The 23,584-nt window shown below is 59.6% G+C and overlaps 1 protein-coding gene across 8 annotated transcripts; it reads right to left on the bottom strand.

Annotated features, from left to right (window-relative positions):
• Positions 1-63: 63 nt before the first annotated feature.
• UBTF (upstream binding transcription factor) lies at positions 64-18,582 on the bottom strand. 8 transcript variants are annotated; one of them, XM_058041709.1, is made up of 21 exons: positions 18,562-18,582; positions 14,628-14,761; positions 11,529-11,704; positions 11,182-11,265; positions 10,454-10,609; positions 9,684-9,748; positions 9,027-9,156; positions 8,465-8,575; positions 8,049-8,182; positions 7,339-7,480; positions 7,007-7,048; positions 6,233-6,346; positions 5,961-6,116; positions 4,642-4,797; positions 4,330-4,440; positions 4,151-4,239; positions 3,799-3,988; positions 3,517-3,564; positions 3,208-3,276; positions 2,736-2,882; positions 64-1,939 (listed from the first exon to the last, which is right to left on the bottom strand). In XM_058041709.1, exons 2-21 carry the CDS (start codon positions 14,683-14,685, stop codon positions 1,826-1,828), a joined length of 2,292 nt encoding a protein of 763 aa, XP_057897692.1. In that variant the 5' UTR covers positions 14,686-14,761; positions 18,562-18,582; the 3' UTR covers positions 64-1,825. The 8 variants fall into 8 exon arrangements, with proteins under 8 accessions (XP_057897692.1, XP_057897690.1, XP_057897689.1 ...); XM_058041707.1 differs by lacking the exon at positions 18,562-18,582 and adding an exon at positions 17,971-18,063; XM_058041706.1 differs by lacking the exon at positions 18,562-18,582 and adding an exon at positions 17,535-17,652.
• Between the last annotated feature and the right edge of the window lie 5,002 nt (positions 18,583-23,584).

The raw sequence follows: 23,584 nt of genomic DNA on the forward strand, positions 1-23,584 counted from the left end.
GTGCGGGGCCACCCGGCGTCACCCCCTTGCCCCACGTTTGGGGGCACTTTGCCCAAAATGGTGTTTTGTCAGCCCAAAGCGAGGCAAGGCCAGGGGGGGCTGCCCCCACCTTCCCCTCAGCACTGAGGGGGTCCCCAATGTCTTTGTGGGGGGCTGGATTTGGGGTGCTGAGAGCAGCAAACCTGGGGGGCGTTACGGAGCTGGGGGGGCAGGGACCCCTCAAAACCCAAAATCTGCAGCATGGCCCCCCCTGCTGCCCCCACAGCTTTGAGAGAAGAGAAAAATGGCTAAATTACAGCCCTGGAGAGAAACCCCCCCAGAACCCCCATCCCCTTCTCTGGGGCTCCCCAAATCCTGTCCCCCAGCCCAGCTCCTCTCCAGGGACAGGAATGGGGGGGGGAGAAGGAACAAATCCTGAGCCCCCCCAATTAGAGTGGGGGTCTGGGGGGGGGGTCCCCAATGACACTGGGTGGGTTTTTGGGGGGTGGCACGAGGTGGGGACGGAACCCTGCAGGGAGGTGCCGTGGGATTGCTGGTGCTCGTGTCTGCTTAAAAAAAAGGGGGGGCCCTGCCAGGCCCCCCCATGCACCCACCCCGGTCCCCGCGGCCCCATCCCCTACCCAGGAGGGGGCATTGACCCCCCAAAATAAACCCAAACCACACCAAAATTTACAGCATGGCCCAGGGGGGGGACATGGACTGGCATTAATGGGGCAAGGGGAGCTCTGGTCCCCCCCCCCCAGGATTTGGAAGGAAGGGAGAGGAGCAGCTTCACCAGAGACAGGGAGGAAATGGGGAGGTGGGACAGGAGGAAAAAAAAGGGGAAAAAGGGGGAAATGAAAAATAAAAGATGGATCTTTCTGGTTTTATAAAAAGGAAAAAAAAAAAACCAAAAAACGACAGCAAAAAAAAAAAATAAAATAAAATACAACGGCACAACAACCACCGACAACAGAGCGGGGGGGACCCCGCGCCCCCCCTTGGTCACGCTGAGCCGCCGGCCCCGGGTGGGGGCGGCCCCGGTGCCCCCCCCGCACACGCTCGGTGCCCCCCCCACACACTCACACGCTCGCACACGCACCCACACCCCCCCACCCCCCCGGGGACACGCGGGTCACCGTCCCTGTCCTGTCCCTGTCCCCGTCCCCGTCCCTGGCCGGCGCTCCCAAGTGCCGTGGATGTGGAGGTCCCGGGCAGCTCCCGGGGCAGCTTCCAGACTGTACAAGGTTTTTTGGGGGGTGGGGAGGAGCCCCCCAGGATGCTGGGGGTGCGCAGAGGGCGGGGGGGGCTGTGAGGAGGCATTGTCCCATCGGCTGAGTCCTGAGCCCCTCGGCTCGTGCTCCGCGCCCGCTGCCGGAGGGGCTGCGCCGCCAGGGGATTTTTCGTCCCATTTCTGGGTTTTTTTAATTAAAAAAAAGGTGTGTGGGGGGGTGTTGTCGGTTTGTTTTGTTTTTTGTTTGTTTCTTTTTTTTTTTTCCTGTGTGTTTTTCTTCTCTTTCTAGAAAGTCCAGAGCTGGTAGCGAGGGGGTGACGGGGGTAGGGATGGAGAGACGCCCCCCTGGAAAGAATTAAATTCCAAAAAAAAATCGCTTCCCCTCGGGAGTAAAGCGGGGGGCAGGGGTGGGGGGCTCTCTCCTGGCCCCCCAGCCTGGGGGAAGCAGCCCCTGATCCCCCTCCGTAGTGTGAGCTCGGCAGAGGGGTCCCCCCGGCCCCCGCTCCCCGTGCTGGGGGGCACGAGGAAGAGGAGGAAGGATTTTGAGGGGCTGCAGGGGGGATTTGGGACCGAAACCGAGAAACCAAACGACGTTACAAAGAGCTTGGCCGATCAGTTGGAGTCGGAGTCGGAGGAGTCCCCCGAGGAGGAGGAGGAACTGCTGCTGCCCTCTGAGTCGTTGTCGTCCTCATCCTCATCATCCTCATCCTCATCATCGTCGTCGTTCTGGGAGGGGGGTGGCAGAGAGCAGCGGGAGGTTAGGGCAGGGTTAGTCATCATCACCTCCTTGTCCCCCACAGAGCGAGGGTGTGACCCCCACCCTCCCATCGCTGTCCCCGGGGGTCTGGGGGAGGAGGAGGAGGAGGAGGAAGGACACGGGCAGGAGCCAGGAGTGAGTTTAGCGAGGGCTCAGCTCGGGGGGGACGTGCCGTGCCGGAGCAGCGCGCGGGGTCCTGCCCTCACCTCTGCCGCTGCCTCGCTACACGATCCCAGGGAGGCTGCCCCACCCGCCTCGGGCCTCAGTTTCCCCCCTCTAAAGCCAGGGAAGGAAGAGGCGAGAGCTGAGACCAGCGAGGGGGTGGAAACACCTCACCTGTGCGGTGGCGAGCACAAGGCACGGACACGGTTTCTGCCCCCAGCGCCATCCAGCATAGGCTGATTTCAGTTGCACCGGTGTAAAGCTTTGACTCTGGTGACTTACTCGGCATTCACACTGGCGCAAACGGAGCCGAGACCAGACTCAGTATCTCCAGCAGGAAAAAGACAGGAGATTGTTCTCTGCTCACCGGGGGCTCTGCACACCCCCCCGCACACACCTCTGGGGCCCGAGGCTGCTCCTGACTGCGCCCCGCGGCTGCTCCTCCTCGTGCCCTCCCCGGCAGCTCCGGGGGGATCCTGCTCCCCATCCTCTCCCCACGTCCCCCTGCTGCCCGGGGGGCTCCTCGGCCATGGATCTATCTGAGCCCCCAGCCCAGGGAGAAGGTGAGGGGGGCCCTGTGCCCTCCCCGTGCCACGGCCTCACCTCGTCCCCGTCCTCGCTCTCCTCCTCGCTGCTGGACTCCGAGGAGTCGCCGCCTTCCTCTGACGAGTCGCCGTTGTCATCATCGTCATCCTCATCTTCATCGTCATCCTCCTCCTCCTCTTCCTCCTCGTCATCGTCCTCCGACTCCTGCGGGTCAGGAGGGGCTTGGTGAGTTCCCAGACCTCCACACCCATGGGTGCAGCTCCCACCCCATCATCCCTGACAATGCCCCTTTGGGTTCCTCTGGCCATTGAGCAGGTCAGGATTCCCAACCCCACACCTTGCTGGGAGCCTTTCCCCATTTATACTGAAAAAGGGTCCCTGAGCAGGTACCAGGGTCAAAACCCAACCTGGATGGGTTCTGAGCAGGGATTTGGGGAAAGTTTATGGTCTCAAGGACAGGGCAGGCAGCTGGAAGCACAAAGGATGCCTCAAACACGCTCCCCAGGGAGGGATGGGTGCTGTGACTCACCGACTTGGACTGCATCGTTGGCTTCATCTTGGGGTTGGGACCCCGAATCTTCCCTATGCTCTTGCGTTTCTGTAGGAACAAAAAAAAAGCTTTTTAGGGCTCAGGTTCAGCTCCTTCCCAGTGTCCACCCCAGAGAAAATCTCACTGTGAGATGCCATGGGGACAAATCCCCACTGGAGGGGCTCTCTGGAGTGTGGCACATCCCAACCTCCCCCAGGACTGATCCTGCCCAGTCCCAAGCCCCCAGAAACTCCATCCCATTCCCAAACTCCTGGGATCCCAGCACAGCAGTGCCACACGGATACTCACGTTGGAAATGTGTTCCTTGTACGCAGCCCGCTCCTGGGGCGAGAGGCTCTGTGGGGACAGGGACACAGTCAGGGATGGGAGGGCACGGAACAGAAGGGCTTTAGCACAGGGCACAGCCTCCCCATGTATATAACTTTTATCCTTTAAAGTTACAAAATGTCAAAAAATGGTCTGGAGACGCTGGTTGCTGGAGGAGGGGTGGGAACAGAGACCGTGCCAAACATCATGACCCAAAACCAAGGGACACCAGTCTCCCACCAGGAATCAGGATCCAGCACCCACCTTGAGCCAGATGTCGAGGTGCACCTTGTACTGTTTCTGCTGCTCCTCTGCCAGTTTTTTGTAGTGGTCCTTCTGGCCCTGGGAGATGCGCTGCCAGCGGCTGCCGATCTCCACCATGCGCTCCTTCAGCGGGAGGTGGTTCAGCTCCCCGTTGGACAGGAGCTCCTGGGAGAACTTCTGGTAACCGTTCCTGCACGGGAGAGCGCAGGGACCGGGCTGGGACAGGGGGCACAGAGAGCCAGGTGCCCATAAACCCCATCCAGCCACACCAGGGTCCAACCCAACCTCCCTCTCCCTCCAAGTCCTTCCCCTCTGCACAGCCAGACCCAGTTTTTCACACCCAGGTACTCACATTGGGGGTTTCTTCGGCTCTCCCTGGAATTTCATTTTCTTGGTGGAGTTGGTGGAGCACGGAGGGGCCCGCATCTCGCTCAGCTCCCTCTGAGCCACAGGAGAGAGAAAGAGAGGGTCAGGGAGAGGGGCAGTGCTGGCTAAGGGACACGGTGAGAGGCAGGATGGGCAGAGACTCACCTCGTATCGCTTCTGATCCTCCGCTGCCTTCTTGATCCACATCAGCTTCTCCTTCTTCTCCATGTTGTTCCAAGTGGCCTCCATGGCCTTCAGCGCTTTGCCCCGGTCGTTCTGTGGGACAGAACCACCACGATGCATCAGGTGCACCCAAAAACCCCTGGGGCATTGGGGTGCTGCTCCCCCTGGGACCCCCATTCTCCCCAAAGCTCCCAGCCCAAACCCAGGTGTGAGAGCCAGAGAGAAATTCCTGGGAATTCCTGCTGGTGGGAGTGATGATCCCACCTCCAGCCCCTTTCCCAGCCCTCTCCTCACCTTGAAACGAGCCAGGTAGTCCCCGATGACGCTCTGTTGCCAGATCTCCTCAGCAGTTTTGGGAGACTCGGGCAGCTTCCCACGCTCCTCCTTATCTGAGCCGTGCTTCTTCTCTGACTGCGCCTTCAGCGCCGCCTCCCGTGCCTTGTACTTGGCCTGGGCAGGGGGCACAGGGTGAGGGGGCATGGCAGGGACACAGCCCCCAGCACGAGGGGACATGGCAGGGACACAGCCCCCAGCACAGGGGGACATGGAGCTCCCCCAGCACTGTCCCCACTGACAGCCCCAACCCCATACCAGGACTCCCCCCATCAGGAAAACCACCAAAGCCTGATGGGTCCTCTGAGGTTTCTTTATCTGGTGGGTTTTGACCCCCCCGGTGATGAGAGGGGGAGGCACAGCCAATGCCAACATTGGCACGTGTGTGACAGGTCACTGTGATGCTCCAGGGAATGTTTGTGCCCCTTGGTGCAGGACAAGGACAGGAGCACCCCCTGCACTGCTCGAGATGCCCACAGGAGCAGTGGAGATGGAGGAGGAACACAGGGATGGTGATGGAGATGGAGGAGGAATACAGGGATGGTGATGGAGAAGGAATACAGGGATGGTGATGGAGACGGAGAAAGAATACAGGGATGGTGATGGAGATGGAGGAGGAATACAGGGATGGTGATGGAGATGGAGGAGGAATAGAGGGATGGAGATGGAGGAGGAATACAGGGATGGTGATGGAGATGGAGGAAGAATACAGGGATGGTGATGGAGAAGGAATACAGGGATGGTGATGGAGAAGGAATACAGGGATGGTGATGGAGATGGAGGAGGAACACAGGGATGGTGATGGAGATGGAGAAAGAATACAGGGATGGTGATGGAGATGGAGAAGGAATACAGGGATGGTGATGGAATACAGGGATGGTGATGAAGATGGAGGAGGAACACAGGGAGGTGATGGAGAAAGAATACAGGGATGGTGATGGTGATGGAGATGGAGAAGGAATACAGGGATGGTGATGAAGATGGAGGAGGAACACAGGGATGGTGATGGAGAAAGAATACAGGGATGGTGATGGAGATGGAGAAGGAATACAGGGATGGAGATGGAGATGGAGGAGGAATACAGGGATGGTGATGGAGATGGAGGAGGAATACAGGGATGGTGATGGAATACAGGAATGGTGATGAAGATGGAGGAGGAACACAGGGATGGTGATGGAGAAAGAATACAGGGATGGTGATGGAGATGGAGAAGGAATACAGGGATGGTGATGGAGAAGGAATACAGGGATGTTGATGGAGGAGGAATAGAGGGTGCCCACCTTCTTCTTCTCGGAGAGGTCGTTCCACATGCGGGCCAGGAGCCGGGTCAGCTCGCTCTCTGACAGCTCCGGCCGCTCCTCCTGCAGCTGCTTCCGCCTCTCCTCCGAGAAGATGAACATGGCTGAGATGGGCCTCTTGGGCTTCTCTGAGCTGGCCTGAGGGGGCACACGGGGCTGTGAGGGGCTGGAGCCCGTGTAGGGACCACAGCCCCCCTCAAAGCCCCTTGAGATGCACAAGCCCACCCCAAGGCTCTGGCAGGTGCTGCCCCCACCTTGCCGGTCTCTGGTGAGGATTTTTTGGATGCAGGACTCGTCGCCCCTTTCCTGTTGCTGCCCAGCATCTTCTCCTCGCCCAGCACCCGCTGCTGCTCCTCCTCGGGCAGGCTCTGGGTGGCACAGGAGGAGAGAACTCGTTAGACAGCCCAGTGCTAATGAGGCCTTGAGGCAACGGGGGAATAGGGACTCTGGGGAAGGGGAATTCATGCACTTGGGTGTCCTGATCCACATCCCGTCCCAGGCAGGACCAGCATCTGGAACTGCACATGTACAGACTGGGGTTCCTGTGCTGTCACCCCCTATCTGGGCGGTGTCCCTCTCCCCTATTTCTCAGTGAAAGCAGGGGGGCAGGTGCCTGGGTCCGGGCACACCCCTGGGTTTTCCACCTCGTGGCCCTGCAGCCGCAGCCGGGGCGGCGTCACATCCGCCCGGGCACGGGGACCACGCTGGGGTGGCCTCGGTGCAGCTCCCCCGCCCACGAGGGAAGGAAGTGAGAGGCTGCACAGCCACAGCCACTGAACAGCCTCCCCTGCAGCTCCAGCCCTCTGCTCACCCCAGCTGGGGGCCCACCCTCACCTCCCAGGGCCCAACTGGAAGACGCTGAGTCAGGCGTTAGGACAGACAGAAGGTCAAGGCTATGTGCAACCACCTGCACAGCACCCACAGCCGGGCCCAGACATGTTTTGGGGGAGCAGAGAGGGCAGCTCCCCATTTAATTTCCCCATTCTCATCTCCAGCACCTGATGGCTGAGCACCCCCTCATCACTCACCTCCAGGAAGCGGAGCAGCTCAATCTCGTAATCTTTCTTTTTCTGGAAGGAGATGGAGACGTGTGGTTACACAGAGATCCCTTACTTCATATCCCTGCCCCTTGCAGCTGCAACCCAGCCCCATCTCTTGGCAACAGCACCCTCCACCTGGACCATCTGTTAGTCCCACACAGGAGACAGGATCAAGGGAGGTGACCGAGGACCTCAGGGAGAATTGGTGATGCAGACCAGCACAGGGACTGAGCAAAGGTAAGGGTGTTTCCAGGGATATTTGTAGCCCAGACTCTGCATTGGTGCCAACCTGCCTCTTCCCCTACCTGTCCATCACTCACCTGGTCACACTTTTTGTGGTAGGCGTCCTTTTCCTTCTGGGAGAGCAGCTTCCACTGCTGGCTGCACAGCACCATCCGCTCCGTGCTGGGCACGTCTTTCATGTTGGCCATCAGCTCTGCACAGTACAGGGAGTAGCTATTCCTGAAAAACCCACAGGGGGACCCAGTGTTAGGGAAAACTTGCCCCTGTGCAGCTGGCTTGGTCCAAAAGGAGTTTCCAAAACCCCCCAGCTAGGCTGCACCAGGCAAGGAAGGGAAGTGCCTGTGTTTTAGGGCAGCTGGGTGCTGGATTACCCCCTAAAAGCCAGAGTATCATTGTAAACCTCACTCAGATGCTCCCCAAAATGTGTATTTGATGTATATTTAAGAACTGGTTTAAAGGGATCACCACAGAATCATGTCATCTTTAAGTCTGGAAAAGCCCTCTAAGATCATTAGTCCAACCATGAACTAACACCGCCAAGGCCACCACTAAACCACGTCCTCAAGTGCCACATCCACACTTTTTGAACCCTTCCAGGGATGGTCACTCCACCACTGCCCTGGGCAGCCTGTTCCCAGGCTTGTCCATGAAAAATGTGTCCTACAAACCCCATGTAACCCCTCCGTGTCTGCGACCCCAGAAGTTATCTGGGCTCCCCAAGCCCAGTTTCCTCCCTGGCAAGAACCAGCACCCCACAGGCCGTGGCTCCAGCAGGGACAGGACTCACGGGGGAGGTTTTGTGGGTCGTCCGTCGAACTTGTCCTTGAGCTGCCTCTCGGCCTTGGTGAGGGTGGAGCGGGTGATTCCCTCCTCGCTGATGTTCAGCTCCGGGTGCTTCTGGATGTAATCCCGCATGATCTCCTGTGGGAACGGAGAGCCGTCAGAGGGGCTGCCACCCCCGCTGCTGGGCCCGGAGGAGGAGGAGAGAGAAGCCAACCATTGCCCTGATCCTGTGCCCTGGGATGCTGCTGCCTGCCTCACACACGGCTGGAGAGGCAGGGCTCACACTCACTAGGGACCTGCCAGGACCTGCCTGATCCCCACGCTGGCTATCGGGAGAGGCCTTGCAGGGCTGGGATGCAGAGAGGCTCAGAGTGAATGTTGGGACCAGTGTGGAGGGGACCGGGTCAGGCTGCTCCCTACCTCGTACTCCTTCCGCTGTTCCAGGGCCTTATGAATCCATTTCAGCCTCTTTTTATCCGAGAGTTGAGACCACTGCTTGCCCAGCGACTCTTTCACCTCCTTCGTGGTGGCCTGAAAACCCAAAGCCAGAGGTGAGGGCAGAGGGGTAAAATCCAAAAAAAAAAGAGGGATGAAAAAATATGAAAAAAATGGCAGAAAAATGGCAAAAAAAAATGGCGTGGCCTGCTGGGGCCTGACAGCACCCGGCATGGGGTGGCTGGGAGCCGTGGGGCTGTGTGGGAGTGGGGGGGCATGGCCAGAGGTGGATGTCTGTGCTGGAATCCTTTCCTTTTCCTGCCCTGACTCAGGCTGTGGTCACCCCTTCCTGGCAAAAAGCGGGGGCTGGATCCCTGAGCCTCTTCCAGGTGTGCAGAGCCCCTCCTTACCTGGGTCCAGGCTCCAGGAGCTGCTAGCGGTGTCCTCCATCCCGACCCCCTGAAATGCTTCTCTCCCTTCCCCCTCCTGCCCCAGCAGCGGGGTCCAGGACCCCCCAGCACTCACACTCGCACTCACTCCCACCCACCGTACTCACATCTGGACGCACTTTCAAGTAGATCTTCTTCTCGTGGTTGTACCACAGCTGCTGGGGGGTCTTGGGCTTCTCGGGGACGTCGGATTTCTTGGCGTTCTGGATGAGATCCGGGTGGTCTTCCCTTCAGCAGGAGGGCAGGTGGGGAAGGGAGAGCGTCAGGGAGGTGGCAGTGGCAAGGAGAGCACCCCTAAACCTCACTGCAGGGCACAGCCTCCATGGGCTCAGGTGCTGGGGGGGTCCCCAGAAAGGGCAGGAGGGTTTTAGGACAGATTTAAGTTCATCACTCCTTGGGGAGCATTGCCTACAGCTCAGCTGCAATCCTGAAGCAGCAGCAGGTCATTGGGAATGCCAAGGATCCACCTGGATCACAACAATCACGTCGAAAGGGAAGGTCTGGAGTGACTGGGGGGGCACTTCAGCTTTTATCAGGGCTGTCCCCTGACCCCCAGAACAGGGCTGGTCCCTCATCTAGTCTCCCAGCTGGAGGGCTGCTCTCAGACACCTTTTCCTTGCTCTCTTTTTGCTGAATTCCCCCTTCTCTTCAAGCCAAAAGCCCATCAGTGGGCTCTATGATCTATGCACAGGAGGGTAATCTGGATCTGCCTGAAGGGGCCTGGGGAAATATGGGGAGTGGGGCTGCCTGCTCACCTGAACCTCGCCAAGTTCCTCTCAAACTCCTGCTTCTCTCGCTGGAAGTCCTGGATATATTTCATCTGGGGACACAAAGCCACCACAGAGGTGGAGAGGGACGTCAGCACCAGGAACAGGCAGGAAGATCCATCCCCATCCACCTGGCTGGGCATCCCACCACTCCAAGAGGCTCTCCAGCCCATGGAATGGTCCTGCAGAGAGTTTCCAGCCTGCCCAAGACTCAGCAGCTGGCATCTCCCCTCTCTGTGTACCCCAGCAGCCCTGGCAAAGGGCACAGCAGGACCTTGTGCCCTGGACTTTTCCTGGACACCCCAGAGTTAAAGATGGGCACCCCAAAGCCCTGCCTGTGCTCTGGCATCTCCAGGTGGGCAGATCTCTGCCCCCAGCCTCTCCCAGAGCCTGTCCCTGTGTCCCTCACCCGGACAGGGTGGCACAGTGGGGCGTGTGCCTTAACCCCTTTAAACACAGACCCACCCAGTGGCAAAGCCACCATCCAGGTCCGTCAGGAAGAGACGGACCAACGGACAGACCCAACCGGCCTCCACCCCAGGGATCCTGGGAACCAGGACAGGAAAAGCCAAGGAAGTCTTACAGGTCTGACAGGACTAAAGGAACACCTGGCTTCTCCCATGGAGAGCTGCTAATGCAGCCCTGGCCCGGCAGAGCTTGGGCTCTGCTGGTTTTACTGGAAGAGCTGAGCAGAGCCCAGCACAGAGAGGCCCATGGTGGGAAGGGGCTTGCTGACCCCTCCCTCACCTCCCCCATACCTTTTTCTTCTCGGGAAGCTCCTTGTATTTTTTGGACAGGATCTTGGTGAGATCCAGGTTGCTCATTTCGGGGTGAAGCTTGGCGTATTTGGCTCGCTTCTCCATGAAGAAGCGGAAATAGGGAGTCAGGGGCTTCTTGGGGAAGTCGGGGTGTTTCTGGGGAGACAGCAGAGTGGAGGACACTGAGCACGGAGCTGGCAGCACCACTGGGACACAGCCTAACCCATGGCTCCCCAGACCTGGGGGCTGCCTCCATCCAGGCACAGCAGGCGAGGAGGGGGAAACTGCTGGGAATGAGGGCTCCCCAAGGAACTACAGCATCCCATGGCTGGGAGCCTTGGGAGCAGCCTCCAGCCATCCAGAGCTGCCAGCACAGAGCAAGAGGGGACACTGGGGCAGGAGGAGGGGATGGCACCCAGCTCCCAGGGATGGACCCGGCAGGCCAGGAATAGGACGGCAGCTCCCGGCCCCTCTGGAGCTAAACTTGGATGCAGGCTGCCAGCAGCACAGCCAGCCATATTAAATGTACCCACGAGTTGGCCCAGGCCCAGAGCCACGGCCTTCAGAGCCTTGGGCAGCCGGACACTGGGATTAGGGGCACTGAGGTGCCTGCAGGGGCTCCCACTGTGGAGCCACGTGGATCTGAGGTGCCAAAGGGACAACAGGACCACATCCTGGGGAAGTGTGGGGTCACCCTTTAGGGACTGAGACAAATTCCTGCCCAATACCTTGAGCTTTTTGCCTTTGTAAGGATTCTTCACGTGCTCTTCAGCATCCATAATGAGCTCTGTGAGGGTCCGGAATTTCCTCACCTGGGCAGGAAATGAAGAGACAAAGGGTTGAATAGGGGGCAGGGCAGATCCCCAGCACAGCAGAAAGGCCACTGGGTTTTGTGATGCCACCCCAAAAATGACTGATCCCAGCCCCTCTGAGGGGGTCACAGGATGGTGCCAGCACCAAGGGCCGAGGGCTCTGGGCACTCAATTTGGACAATTCCAACAGCCTAGGGAATGTCAGTAGGACATTCAGACCCTGCCACAATGCCCCCATGGAAGCCCCACGAGGTGTCAATTACCTCATTAGAGATCTCCATCCACTTCATCTTGCACATCTCCCCTGAGAAGTCCTTGAAAGCCACTTTTTCCCAGTCTAGGTGGGACTCGGTGGTTTTGAACTTGCTCCCGTCGTTGGAGGGCAGGTTATTCTTCATGCACTCCAGGAGGGTTAGCATGTCCTCCTGTGACCAGCGGTCTGAGCAGTGAGAAACAGGATCAGGCAGGGGCAGGAAGCCTTTTCCTTTCCCTTCCCTTCCCTTCCCTTCCCTTCCCTTCCCTTCCCTTCCCTTCCCTTCCCTTCCCCTCCCTTCCCTTCCCAGGGACTACAGCTCCCGGCGTGCCGCTCCGGACCGCACGCCAGGACACGTAATCTCCACATGCTGCCTCTGGAGATTAAAGATCAAAGGGACGTGGCTGTTTCCATCACCCTCGAGCGACTCTCTACGGGCCAAAACAATCTGGGCAAAGCTAGAAATTCCACTCGGCGCAAACCAGAGAGACTCGCTCATCCCAGAGAAGCATCAGATAAGGGATGGCTCTGCTGCACGGGAGCAGAGGGCTATTTCATAGCCCTGCAGAGTGACATGGGAGCAATGAGCTCTCCAGCCAAGCAGGAATCAGAGAAACCCACTTTCTAAGTGGATGTGTCCAGAGAAAGTGGAAAACCTCAGCATTGCTTTTCCTGCGCCTCAGACAGCTTTGTGATCACCTGGGCCCAGCTCCACCGTGACCTCTGCCAAGGTCAAAGCTCCCAGATCACAAAGTGGGGGTGGGCAGAGCCCAGCACAGCCCTCCTGTCTCACAGAGGGGTCCCTGACAGTGCAGGGTGATGTTCATGTCACCCCAACATCCCCCAAACTGCTGGGAGGAGCATCCCCAGCTCCCATAGGAACACGCTGCTGGAATGGTGGGATGGGCACGTGGCAAAGCCCGAGAGCCTGGAGCAGCCTGGAGGCCAGGACAGGCAGCAGCACCGTGCTGGGACAGGCAGCAGGCAGGATATCCCAGCCCTGAACACCTCATCCTGCCCCAACCTTGGGGCTGCTTCCTTGCCAGGGGAATTCCTCCCTGCCCCGAGCTTCCAGGCCAGCAGGGGAGCACAGCCCAGGGCGCTCTGCAAACATGGGTGGCCCTGGGGAATGCAGCGGGGCCTGGGAGCGGAAGGAAAATTCCCTGGGGATGGGCTGGAGGCGGAGCAGAGCCCGGAGCCACCCGCCCACACAGCCCCGGCTGCCTCAGCCCGGGATGGGCGCCGGGGTTCCCGCAGCACAGCACGGCATTCCCTGCCTCACACCTCTGCCAGGTGAAGGCCGAGGTGTTTGGGGACATGGAGCCCCCCAGAGATGGGGACGGGGTGGCTCGTCATGGATCTGAGTGGAGCATCTCTGCCTCCATCTCCAGGAATGAAAGCAAGCTCCCAGAAATATCCAGCTGCATTGATTTCTCCAGCTGCAGCTCTCCTTCCACTCAAAACCCAACATGAGGAAAAACACCTCCACCTCCTGCCCTTGCAGGGGTCTGGGGAAGGACAATTCCCCTGGATTCCCAAATCCAAGCAAGGGATGTTAAAGGACATATGGCACCTGGAGAAGGGAGCAAAGCCAGGACATGACCCCCTCATCCCATGTCCCCTCCTGGACCTGCCTGGTTGGGGGTCAAGGCAGGAACAGTTTGGGATCCAGCTGGTCCCTTGAGTGACCTCATTAGGGATTAATAAGGAGGGAGAAGACAGAAAAAGCCCCCCTGGAAAGCCTGGTGGCTTGGGGTGTGTCCCCATGCTCATGGCTTCAACCCAAAACACCATGAGGAGGCAAAAGGGATGGGGAAACTCCCATTCCCCACAGAGCTGGGGGAGATCAGAGCTGAGGGAGGGAGAACACAGCCCCAAACTCTGTCTTCCTGTTTTTCCCGTCCACTTTCCAAGCCTCCCAGGCAAGGACCAATGAGGCAGAACAGGGCTGGGAAGCTGGTGCCAACTTTACTTGCAGAAATCAGGAGGAATTACCAAAAGCAGCACAGCCACAAAATTCCAGAGGGGATGGAGAAGGGGATGAGACACCCCCCTAAAACCACCCCCACCAAGCCCAGTGCCTCAGTTTCCCCCTCAAACACAGAAACACCCGGAGACCTTTGGCCCTGTGTGAACCCTCCACTGGCACACAGCCGGAACAACCACATCCCAAAGGAAAACATTCAAACCAGTGGAAACATCCTAAAATCCTCGCTGGCAGCACGGTGAGGACAACAGGACCCCCACACTCAGCCCTCCATCCCCATCCCTCAACCCGGGGCACGCCGAGGAACGCTGGAACTGCGGCGCTCACCCAGCAGGATGAATGGGGCTGTCTGTGCCCTGGGACCGATTTATCCCGGCTCTCCTGGCACCGGCCGGGCCTATATTAGGAAAGCTGCCCCGGTGTAATTAAATCCATCTCAAGTCCCGGAGAAGGACACGTGCTCGGCCGGGTTCGCTCGAGGCAACAACCCCGACTGCAGCAGGGACGGAGGAAAACGGGGGGACCCGGCAGGTGTGAGGGGACGGACGGCGCTCCACAGGTTTGGGGGAGCCAGGGGGTTTTTAAGGGGTGGAGTGGCAGAGCCCTGCGAGCCGCCCTAAACAAACATCTCTCTTGTTTCCCTTGTTTTCCTGCCCCTTTTCCAATAAAAGCTGAAGCTCTGATGTCATGCTGGGGTCTGGAAGCCGGAGGCCCAAGGTAACGGCTCGGCTTTTAATGCAGCCCAGATGTGAGCAGGGAGGGCAGCACCTCTGTGCCAGCCCCCCCTTCCCAATCCCCCCCCAGGAGCATCCCAGTGCCAAGGGGCTGCTGGGGCACTGGAGCGTGAATCCGTGTGCTCACACACGTGTGTGTGTGTGTGTGTGTTCCCCGGGGGGGATCAGAACTCGGAGAGGCAGATTCACCCCCCACCTCACCCTGCTGGCAGCCGGGATCACGGATCCTCCATCGCTCCTCCCTCTCCATCCCTCCTCCTCTGCCATCCCTCTGAGAAAACGGCCGCTCTGAGGTTTATTTATTATTATTATTATTATTATTTTTAAGCGTGGCAGCAGCATTCCTTTGGGAGCACATGCTGGGGAGGGGGGGCTGCCGGGGGCTCACCTTGGTTTTTGGGAGCTGTCATTTCCAGGTCTGCAGGGCACTCAGCTTCGCCGTTCATCCTCCACCTGCCTGTGCCCAGCACGGTCCCGCCGGCTCCCTCCTCACCCTCTTCCCGAAATCACTCCCGCACGGCTCTGCAAGGAAAGGGAGAACCCTGCTAGGCATCCCCACCGTGATGGGGGGACCCCAACTCCTAACGGGGAGTGGGGGAAACGTGATCCACCCATCTTCTCCATTCCCAATGAATGAGTGCAGGAATATCCCCCTGGAGAGAGCTCCAGCATGGGGGATCCTTCCTGGTGATGTGACTCCCACGTTGGGCAGGGGAGGAGAAAAGGGGTCTGTGGGCAGGGGAGAAGGGTCCAGGGGTTTGTCCCCAAGGTGGGGAAAAGGATCTGAGAGGGATCCCAATAAATCCCAGAGGAGACACGTTCAAGGTGGCTCCCTGGGGTGGGTGGGATCCAAAAGCCTGGGATCAAGAGAATCTGAATCAAGGGCTCCAAGGGATCTCCTGTAAGGGGGTTTACTCCCCTCACTGCAAAATGAGGGTTTCAAAGGAAGGCCCACAGATCCAGCAAAATCCTCCCCAGACGTGGGGACATGCTTGGAGAAGAGAGGGGTCCCCCAGATCCAAGGGAGCTGGGGGGGGGGGGCATTTGGGGACCTCAGGGGGATTCAGGGGTCTCCCAAGGGAGGAGAACAAGCTGGAGGAAAGTATTTCAACAGGGGGGCTCCAGGAGAAGGATGCCTTCAGTCCCCATTAGGAAGCATCTTATGTCTCCATGGGGAAGGATAACCTAGGGAGGGAGACCCCAAAACTTGCTTGGGGGGGTGGCAGGACAGTAGCCAGGGGGGATCCCCACGGGGTATTCCATTGGGGGAGCCCCTGGAGGGCAGAGCGGGCAGGAGGCCTCAGGGGGATCCCCTGAGGGACAGGCCGCAGGCCTGGGGGGCAGAGCAGGCCCAGGCCTGGGGACGGGCTGGGCCTGGGGGACCCCGGGGCAATCCAGGCTTGGGGGGGGCCTGGGGAGAGGGTCCAGGGGCTTCGGGCAGAGCCGGGCCCTGGGCCTGAGGGAGGAGCACCCGGGGACGGCCCAGGAGTGCAGAAAGCCCGGCAGCATCCGGGACGGCCCCGGGGGAGACGAGCTGCGGGAGGGGAATGCGGGAGCACCGCGGGGTGCAGGCCCCGCCAGGCCCGGAGGCCGGGCCAGCCCCGGGGGCACAGAATGCGGGACCCCCAGAGGGAGATCCGGCCTGGGGGATCACCTGGGGCGGGTGAGGGGCGCGCAGACCCCTCCAGCGTGGGACCGAGGAGCGCCCGGGGCGGGATGAGCCCTGACGGGATGGGGGGAACCGCTCCAGCCTTGGATCAACCCCCGCGGGGGGCGGACCTAGGACCACCCCCGGGGCCGGCCGAGGGATCGCCGCGGGGTGGGATCAAGCCCGGCCCCCGGGCGGCGTGAACGCGGGGATCGCCCCGGGCTGCGAGCGGGGGATCGCAGCCGGGGGGGGACGGGGGGGACGCGTGGGGGTGTCGCGAAAGGCGGGATCGCGACAGGGGGAGGGATCCGTGCGATCATGGCGGGGCGGGGCGGTGCGCGCGCACCGGGATCCCCGGGGGGCGCGCGGGGAGGGGGTGCGGGATCCCCCCGCGGGGGAGCCGGGGGGGGGGGACCGGATCCCGCGCCCGGAGGGGGGGAGGAGGAGGAGGAGGAGGAGGAGGCGGGGGAGGAAGGGGCCGGGCCGGCGGGCGGAGGCGGGGAGCCCGCACATGCCCTGCGCCGCCGGCCAGCTCCAGTCTCCTCCTCCAGCAGGCAGCAGGAACCGGGTGGGACCGAGCGCGGGCGGCCCCGGCGGCGCCTCCCCCGCCCCCGGTTCCCACCCGGGCGCCAGCGAGCTGAGCCCCCCCCCCCCCCCTTTTTTCTTCTTTCCCTCCAACAACACCCGGGCAGACAATGGAAGGCGAGTTCGGGGGGCCGGGGGTACGGAGAGGGGCCGGGGGAACGCGGAGCGCTCCCCCGGCCCCTCTCCGCACCCCCGGCCCCCCGGAGCGATGCGATGCGCTGCTTCATTTCCCCCCTCACCGCATCCCCCCCCGCATCCCCCCATCGTTACCGGCCGCTCTCCGCCGCGGCACACAATGGCCGGGCTGCGCCCGCCTCCGCCCGCCGCTCCTTCCCCTCCACCCGCGGTTATAAAGCCGAGACAAACCCACCTCTCCGGGCTGCTGAGGGGGAGGAGGAGGAGGAGGAGGTGGTGGTGGAAGAAGGAGGGAGGAGGTTGGAGGGGGGGGGGTGTGGGGGGGAGCTCTAACCGAGCCGCCGCAGCCCCAACCCCGCCGCCGGAGCCGCTGGGGGAAGAAGAAGAAGAAGGAGAAGGAGAAGAAGGAGGAGGAGGAGGAGGAGGGGGAAGGGGGGGCGGGGATGCCCGGCTGGGGGCGGCCGGGCAGCTGCAGCGAGCCGGGCGAGGGCAGCGCGACCTCCCCGCACCGACCCCCGGGGAGCGGCTCCTACCCGATCCTCCCCCCCTCTCTTTTTTCCCCACCGCCGCCCCCTCCTCGCTTTTCCTTTCCTCGTTTTTCCTTTCCTTTCCTCCCTTTCTTACCCCCCTCTTTTCTCTCCGCGACCCCTCCTCGAGCCCGCAAACACCCACCCACCCAGCGAGGGGCTGGAGCCCCGCTCCCGGTCCGGAGGGAAGAAAGGAAGGGAAGGGGGGTGAAAGGCGGAAAAAAAAAAAAAAAAGAGGGGGAGGGAAAAAAAATTAGATAAAAAGAAAATAAGGAGAAAAAAGGGATAAAGAGGTGATAGAGCGAGGATAAGGGGAGATGAAGCGCGGGGGGGGTCGGCCGAGCCCCGGCACGCACCGGCGGAGCGCGGCGCCCAGCTCCCGCCGCGGCGCGGGACTCACCCGGGCTCGGGAAAAACAAGCGGGCAGCGCTGGAAGCCTGCCCCCGAAATCCAGCTGCGGCACCGGGGAGGAGGGAGGGAAGGCGAGCGGGAAGGAGGGAGGGAGCGAGGAGGAGGAGAGGGAAGGGAAGGGAAAAAGGAGGGAGAGAAGGGGGGGGCACACCGGGGCCGCCGAGCCGGGCGCTGCCCCCCGCCCCGAGCCCCAGCGCGGTGCCCCCCGCGGGCGGGCGAGGCGGGCGAGCCCCGGCGGTGGCGGCGGCGGCTTCCTGCCCGCGGGGCCTGCGCGAAACCAGCCTTTCTAAAAAAAAAAAAAAAATTCTCTCTTTTATATTTATCTATTTATCTATCTCTCTCTCTCTAAAAAAAAAAAAAAAAAATCGCTCCGGTGGGCGCGACCCCCTCCCCGTTCCCGTCGGAGCGGCGGCGGAGCGCCTTACCGAGCCCGGAGCGCGGCGGTGGCGGCGGCGGCAGCGGGAGCCCGGGGAGGAACAAAGCGCCTCCTCCAGCCCCGCCGGCGGAGCGGCGCGGCGGCGAATGGCGAGCCCGGGCGGCGGGCACGGCACGGCGCGGCGCGGCGGGGCACGGCGGCGGCGGCTCCCCCGGCGCGGGCACGTACCGGCGGGGCCGCCGCTTTGGGGGGCGGCGGGGGCTCGGGGCTCGCTCGGCGGGGCCGGGGCGGGGGAGCGGCGGTTGAACGGCGGCCAGCTCTGCAGCGCTGGCCCCGGGCGTGGACGCGCTCCAGTCCCCGCAGAGACGATCGCGCTTTCCCCCGCCTCCATGGCGCTGCGTTCGCTCTTCCAATCAGCCGGGCTGAGCGCGCCGGGATCCGCCGGGATCTCCCCGCCAGCCCCGCCGCCCCGCCGCCGCTTTCCGCCGGGTTTTTTATTGCTCTTTGCTTTTGCAACACTGTGGTGAGAAGAAAAAGAGGAGGAGGAGGAGGAGGAAGGAGAAGAGGAGGGAAAGGAGGGGGGGGGTGGGGTGGTGGGGGGGGGGAAGGGAGGAAGAAAAAAAAAAAAAAATCTCCTTACATGTGCAACAATCCTCGGCCGGCGTTTGCATAAAGAAAAAAAAAATAAAAAAATAGGGGGGGAAAAAGAGAAATGAGGAAAAAAAAAATAATAAAGGGGGGGGAAGCGGGAAGGGGAAGGGGGGGGAGCCGAGCCGGGCCCCCACGGCACGGCGGGGCCGCGCTCCTGCCCGCCCCGCGGCCCCGGGACACGGCGGCGGGGGGGGCTCTGCCCGGCGGGGCGGGCGAGGGGCAGCTTCCTCCCCTCCTCCCTCCCTCCCTCCCTCCGCTCCCTTTCTCTCCTCTCCCTCTCTCTCTCTCTCTCTTAATTTTTTTTAATGTAATTTCTCCAACTCCACCTTTGTTGTGCTGGGCGTCATTCCCCGCAGCCAATCCCGGCCGGGCAGCGCCTGCACATTCCCGGCCATCCCGGCTGCCGCCACAGCACGGGCCATCCCGGGCTGCTTCCGTGCCACCGGCCGGCCCGGCGGCCTCCGCGCTGCCGAGCACGCCGCCGGTACCGGCTGCTCCCGTAGCACCGGGCCCGCCTTCCTGCACGGTACCGGCAGCTCCCGTAGCGCCGGATGCCGCCGCGGCACCGAGCGACTCGGCTGGCCGGGCCTCCCCGGCTGCTCCCGGAGCTCCGGGCGGCTCCGGTTACCGGGCACGGCCGCTCCAGGCCCGGCCCTGCCGTGCTCCGTGGCGCTGCTCCCGGCCGGGCCGGCTCCGGTAGCACCGGGGACACCGGCACGGCCCCGCCGGGAATGCGGGACGGGCGCTGGGAACGTGCGGTTACCCGGCTCGGCATGGCCGGAATCTGGGGGGTTTCACGCCTGTTTATATAGAAATATAATAAATATAATAATCCCTAAATGTGGGTAACACACACGCACCAGGCTGACCGCGTGGGGATGGCTGAAATTATATTTCTATCATGTAGAAATATAATATAAAATATATAATAATCCCTAAATGTGAGTAATACACACACACACACCAGGCTCGGCGGGCTGCGCGCATCTCCCGGCATGGCCGGAATCGGGGGGCTTTCACGCCTGTTTATATAGAAATATAATAAATATAATAATTTCTAAATGTGGGTAACACACTCGCACCCGGCTCGGTGGGCTGCGCGCATCTCCCCGGCTGACCGCGTGGGGATGGCTGAAAAGTATTTATATAAAAATATAATAAATATAATAATCTCTAAATGTGGGTAACACACTCACACCCGGCTCGGTGGGCTGCGCGCATCTCCCTGGCTGACCGCGTGGGGATGGCTGAAAAGTATTTATATAGAAATATAATAAATATAAGAAATATAATAAATATAATAATCTCTAAATGTGGGTAACACACTCACACCCGGCTCGGTGGGCTGCGCGCATCTCCCCGGCTGACCGCATGGGGATGGCCGCAATCCGGTGATTTTCACGCCTGTTTATATAGAAATATAAAACAATAAATATAATAATCCCTAAATGTGGGTAACACACACAACCCCCCCCGGCTGGTTTGGGGTGCGGGGGCAGTGCCTGGCTGTGCAAGTGGATTATTTTGGCTTTTTCCGAAGGGAAGGATCAGGCGGAGGGAGGGACAGGCGGACAGCCGGCTCCTCCGCCACGTCCTGCCCGAGCTGTGCCAAGCCCGGCCAGGCAGCACTGGCGCCGGGTGGTTAATCCCTCCTGCGAGAGCTCAAAAATAAATATATATGTATTAATTCTGCGTGGAAAAAGGGGCCTGGCCTGGGGTGGATCCCTGAATTTCAGGAATTGTTGCTATTTTGCAAGAGGGGAAAATTATAAAAGTAAAAATAAAAAGAAAAAAAAAAAGGCAACATAAAATATTTAGAGCAAATCAGGCCCAACATGTGAAAATTGACATTTATAATTTTTCAGGGTTTTTTTAAAAAATCAATGGAGTTGTCAATGTGCTCCAGTCACAATTCTCCCAACGTGGTTTTGGGGCTTTTGTTACCAGCAAGGACGCACTGGAGACCTGGGAATCAACCACAGACCCTGCAGCGGGTGGGCTGGAAATGGGGGGACCCCCCCCCTAAATGCCACCCCCTCTCTCCTTGCCCTTCCCAGGCCTTCCTTTTGACCGCGGGAATTTTTTATTTGCTCTTCCTTGTGTCAGTTAATATTTTCGGGGAATAAAGCCGCAGGTTTGGAGGTTTTTGTTTACTTTTCTGCTTTTTCAGTGGCACGCATGCGATGCTGCAGGCACTGGGGTTCTCCCTTTCCAGCACTGATCCCCCTCAGGAACTCCACGCTCCCTCCCTCATTAGCAACCAATTAATCAGCATTTATCCCCCCCTCGTTTCTCCTGCCCTTCCCTAATTCCCTCCCCATTTCCCAGGGCTGAGGCGGGTTCAGAGAGGAGCTTGACCTAAATTCCCACCCCAGGCCGAGCTGGATCCTGCAGCAGTGACCTCGCTGCCATCTCCCAGGGAACAGCGAGCCCTTCCCGGGCTGGGCAACCTCAGCCAGGGCTGCGGGCAGATGCGGGCAGGGATGGCAGCCCTGGGGATGGCATTGGCGTGGGCTGCCCACGTGAGGTGGCACAGGGACACGGGGACACGGGGACACGGGGACAGGAGCTGGCCCTTGGGTTTGGAAGTGCCATCCATGTGCTTCCCTCTCTGGAAAAGAGGAGCCAGCAGCTCTGCTGGGTTTGGGACAGGCTGGGGGCCACGCTGGAGTTTATCCCAGCCCCTCAGAGAGGGTTTGGGGTGCTGGTTGGCATCAAGGATGCTGCTCCCAGTTTCTGCCCCATGGACAAGCTGGGGGTCACGCTGGGGTTTATCCCAGCCCCTCAGAGAGGGTTTGGGGTGCTGGTTGGCATCAAGGATGCTGCTCCCAGTTCCTGCCCCATGGACAGGCTGGGGGGGAGCGGGCACGGCCCTTCCCACGGCCCCACCGGTGCCCCCCCCCGTTCCTTAATGGGATTATGGATAATCGGGGTCAGCCCCGTGCCAGGGGCTGGGGGAAGGGCAGGGGCTGCTCTGGGTCCTGTGCCAGCAGCACTGGGTTGGGATATTCCCAATCCCCCTGGGATGGGGATCAGGATATTCCCGATCCCCCTGGAATGGAGATCAGAACATTCCCAATCCCCCTGGAATGGAGATCAGGATATTCCCAATCCCCCTGGAACGGGGATCAGGACATTCCCAATCCCTCTGGAACGGGGACTGGGATATTCCCAATCCCTCTGGAACAGGGATCAGGACATTCCCAATCCCCCTGGAACGGGGATCAGGATATTCCCAATCCCTCTGGAATGGAGATCAGGACATTCCCAATCCCTCTGGAATGGGGATCAGGATATTCCCAATCCCTCTGGAACGGGGATCAGGATATTCCCAATCCCCCTGGAACGGGGATCAGGACATTCCCAATCCCCCTGGAATGGAGATCAGGATATTCCCAATCCCCCTGGAATGGAGATCAGGACATTCCCAATCCCCCTGGAATAAGGATCAGGATATTCCCAATCCCCCTGGAACGGGGATCAGGACATTCCCAATCCCCCTGGAATGGAGATCAGGATATTCCCAATCCCCCTGGAATAAGGATCAGGATATTCCCAATCCCCCAATTAATTCTCCTTTGGGGGGGAATTAAGGCTCCATCCCAGACAATTCCCAGCTGGAAAGAAAACCCCCATTTCCTTTCTGGTTTTATTGATTCGTTTATTAAAGCCCGATGCAGAGGTGTGGGGAAGGGAAGGAGAAACCCCCAAAGATCAAAACATTTTTATTTCAGACAAATAATTAATAAAACTAAACCAACCCAAACGTGAGGCAGCGCAGCCCTGGGTGTGGCTGCCCCTTCCCACCCCCCAATGCTGATTTTGAGGTCCCCTATTCTGATTTATGCAAAAATGAGCAAATTTGGAGCCTGATCTGGTGCTCTGCACCCTTGGTCACATCCAACCCTTGGAGCAGAACCAGCCCTGGCAGGATTGGGGCATCCCTTGGAGCAATCCCAAGGGAAATGGGGCAAGGCACGGTGAGCAAGCAAGGGAAAAATCAAGGAAAACCTACATGGATTTACCTGAAACACTATAAAAATAAAGAGGACTAATTAACTAATTAAGACTAACTTATCAGTTAAATGACGCTGCCAGACTGGTCCATAGAGTTTAGGCCCTGACCAGGATTCTTTAAAATCATCTTTTCTAGAAAATTCTAGGTTTTGCTATCATTCTCTAGTATATACACACACGCACTTGGCCCCACTGCAGTGGGGGCACAACCAGCCAGAAAAATAAATTACAAACCCCCCCAGTAGCATCAAATATACAGATCACTCCTTGCAGCTATTTTTTTTTCTTTTTTTTTTCTTCTTTTTTTCTATTTTTGAGGTACTTTTTCAGCTTTTTTTTTTTTAATTTTTGCTTGGCTCTAAGTGAATTTTACCTGCAGAAGCATCAGCATAACTGGAAGTATTTTTCTGTGCGTTTTAAGCATGATTGTTTTCATTGTAAATGTATAAACCCCCTTGCTGGGCTATTTACACCCTGGATCTGGGATGTGCTGGGAGTGCAGTGGAGAAGCTGCCACCATCCTGTGAAGCAGGTGATGGAGAAAATGGGGAAAAGGCTCCACAGGGTGATGGGTCTGTCCCAGCTTGTTCAAAGTTCATCTGGGGAGAGGGGCTGGGCTGGGGGGGCTCCCTGAGGAGGAGGAGGATGGTGGGAGAACTCCATCCTGCTGTATCTCTGTCCCTGCCTTCCTCCTCCTCCTCCCTCCAGGGTCTTCCTCCAGCTCTTTCCCACGCTGGTGGTGGCCTTGGGGACAGGACAGCGTCACATCCACCTTGCCATGGGTGGCACATGGGGCCCGGGCAGCCCAGCCCCTTCCCCAGCAGGCAGCAAAGTGGGGGTGAGATCACATCATCCAAAATCCTTTTAAAAATAGACCAAAAAAAAAAAAAAAAAAGGGAAAAACAACAAAAAGGCTCCATTCCCAAGGGTGGGCAGGTGGGGACTGTGTCCCCAGTCCTCGTTGGTGGCCCGGCGGCCTCAGGATGGCAGCAGTG

The sequence above is a fragment of the Melospiza georgiana genome, chromosome 28 (genome assembly GCF_028018845.1).
Source record: "Melospiza georgiana isolate bMelGeo1 chromosome 28, bMelGeo1.pri, whole genome shotgun sequence".
Classification (NCBI taxonomy): Eukaryota; Metazoa; Chordata; class Aves; order Passeriformes; family Passerellidae; genus Melospiza; species Melospiza georgiana.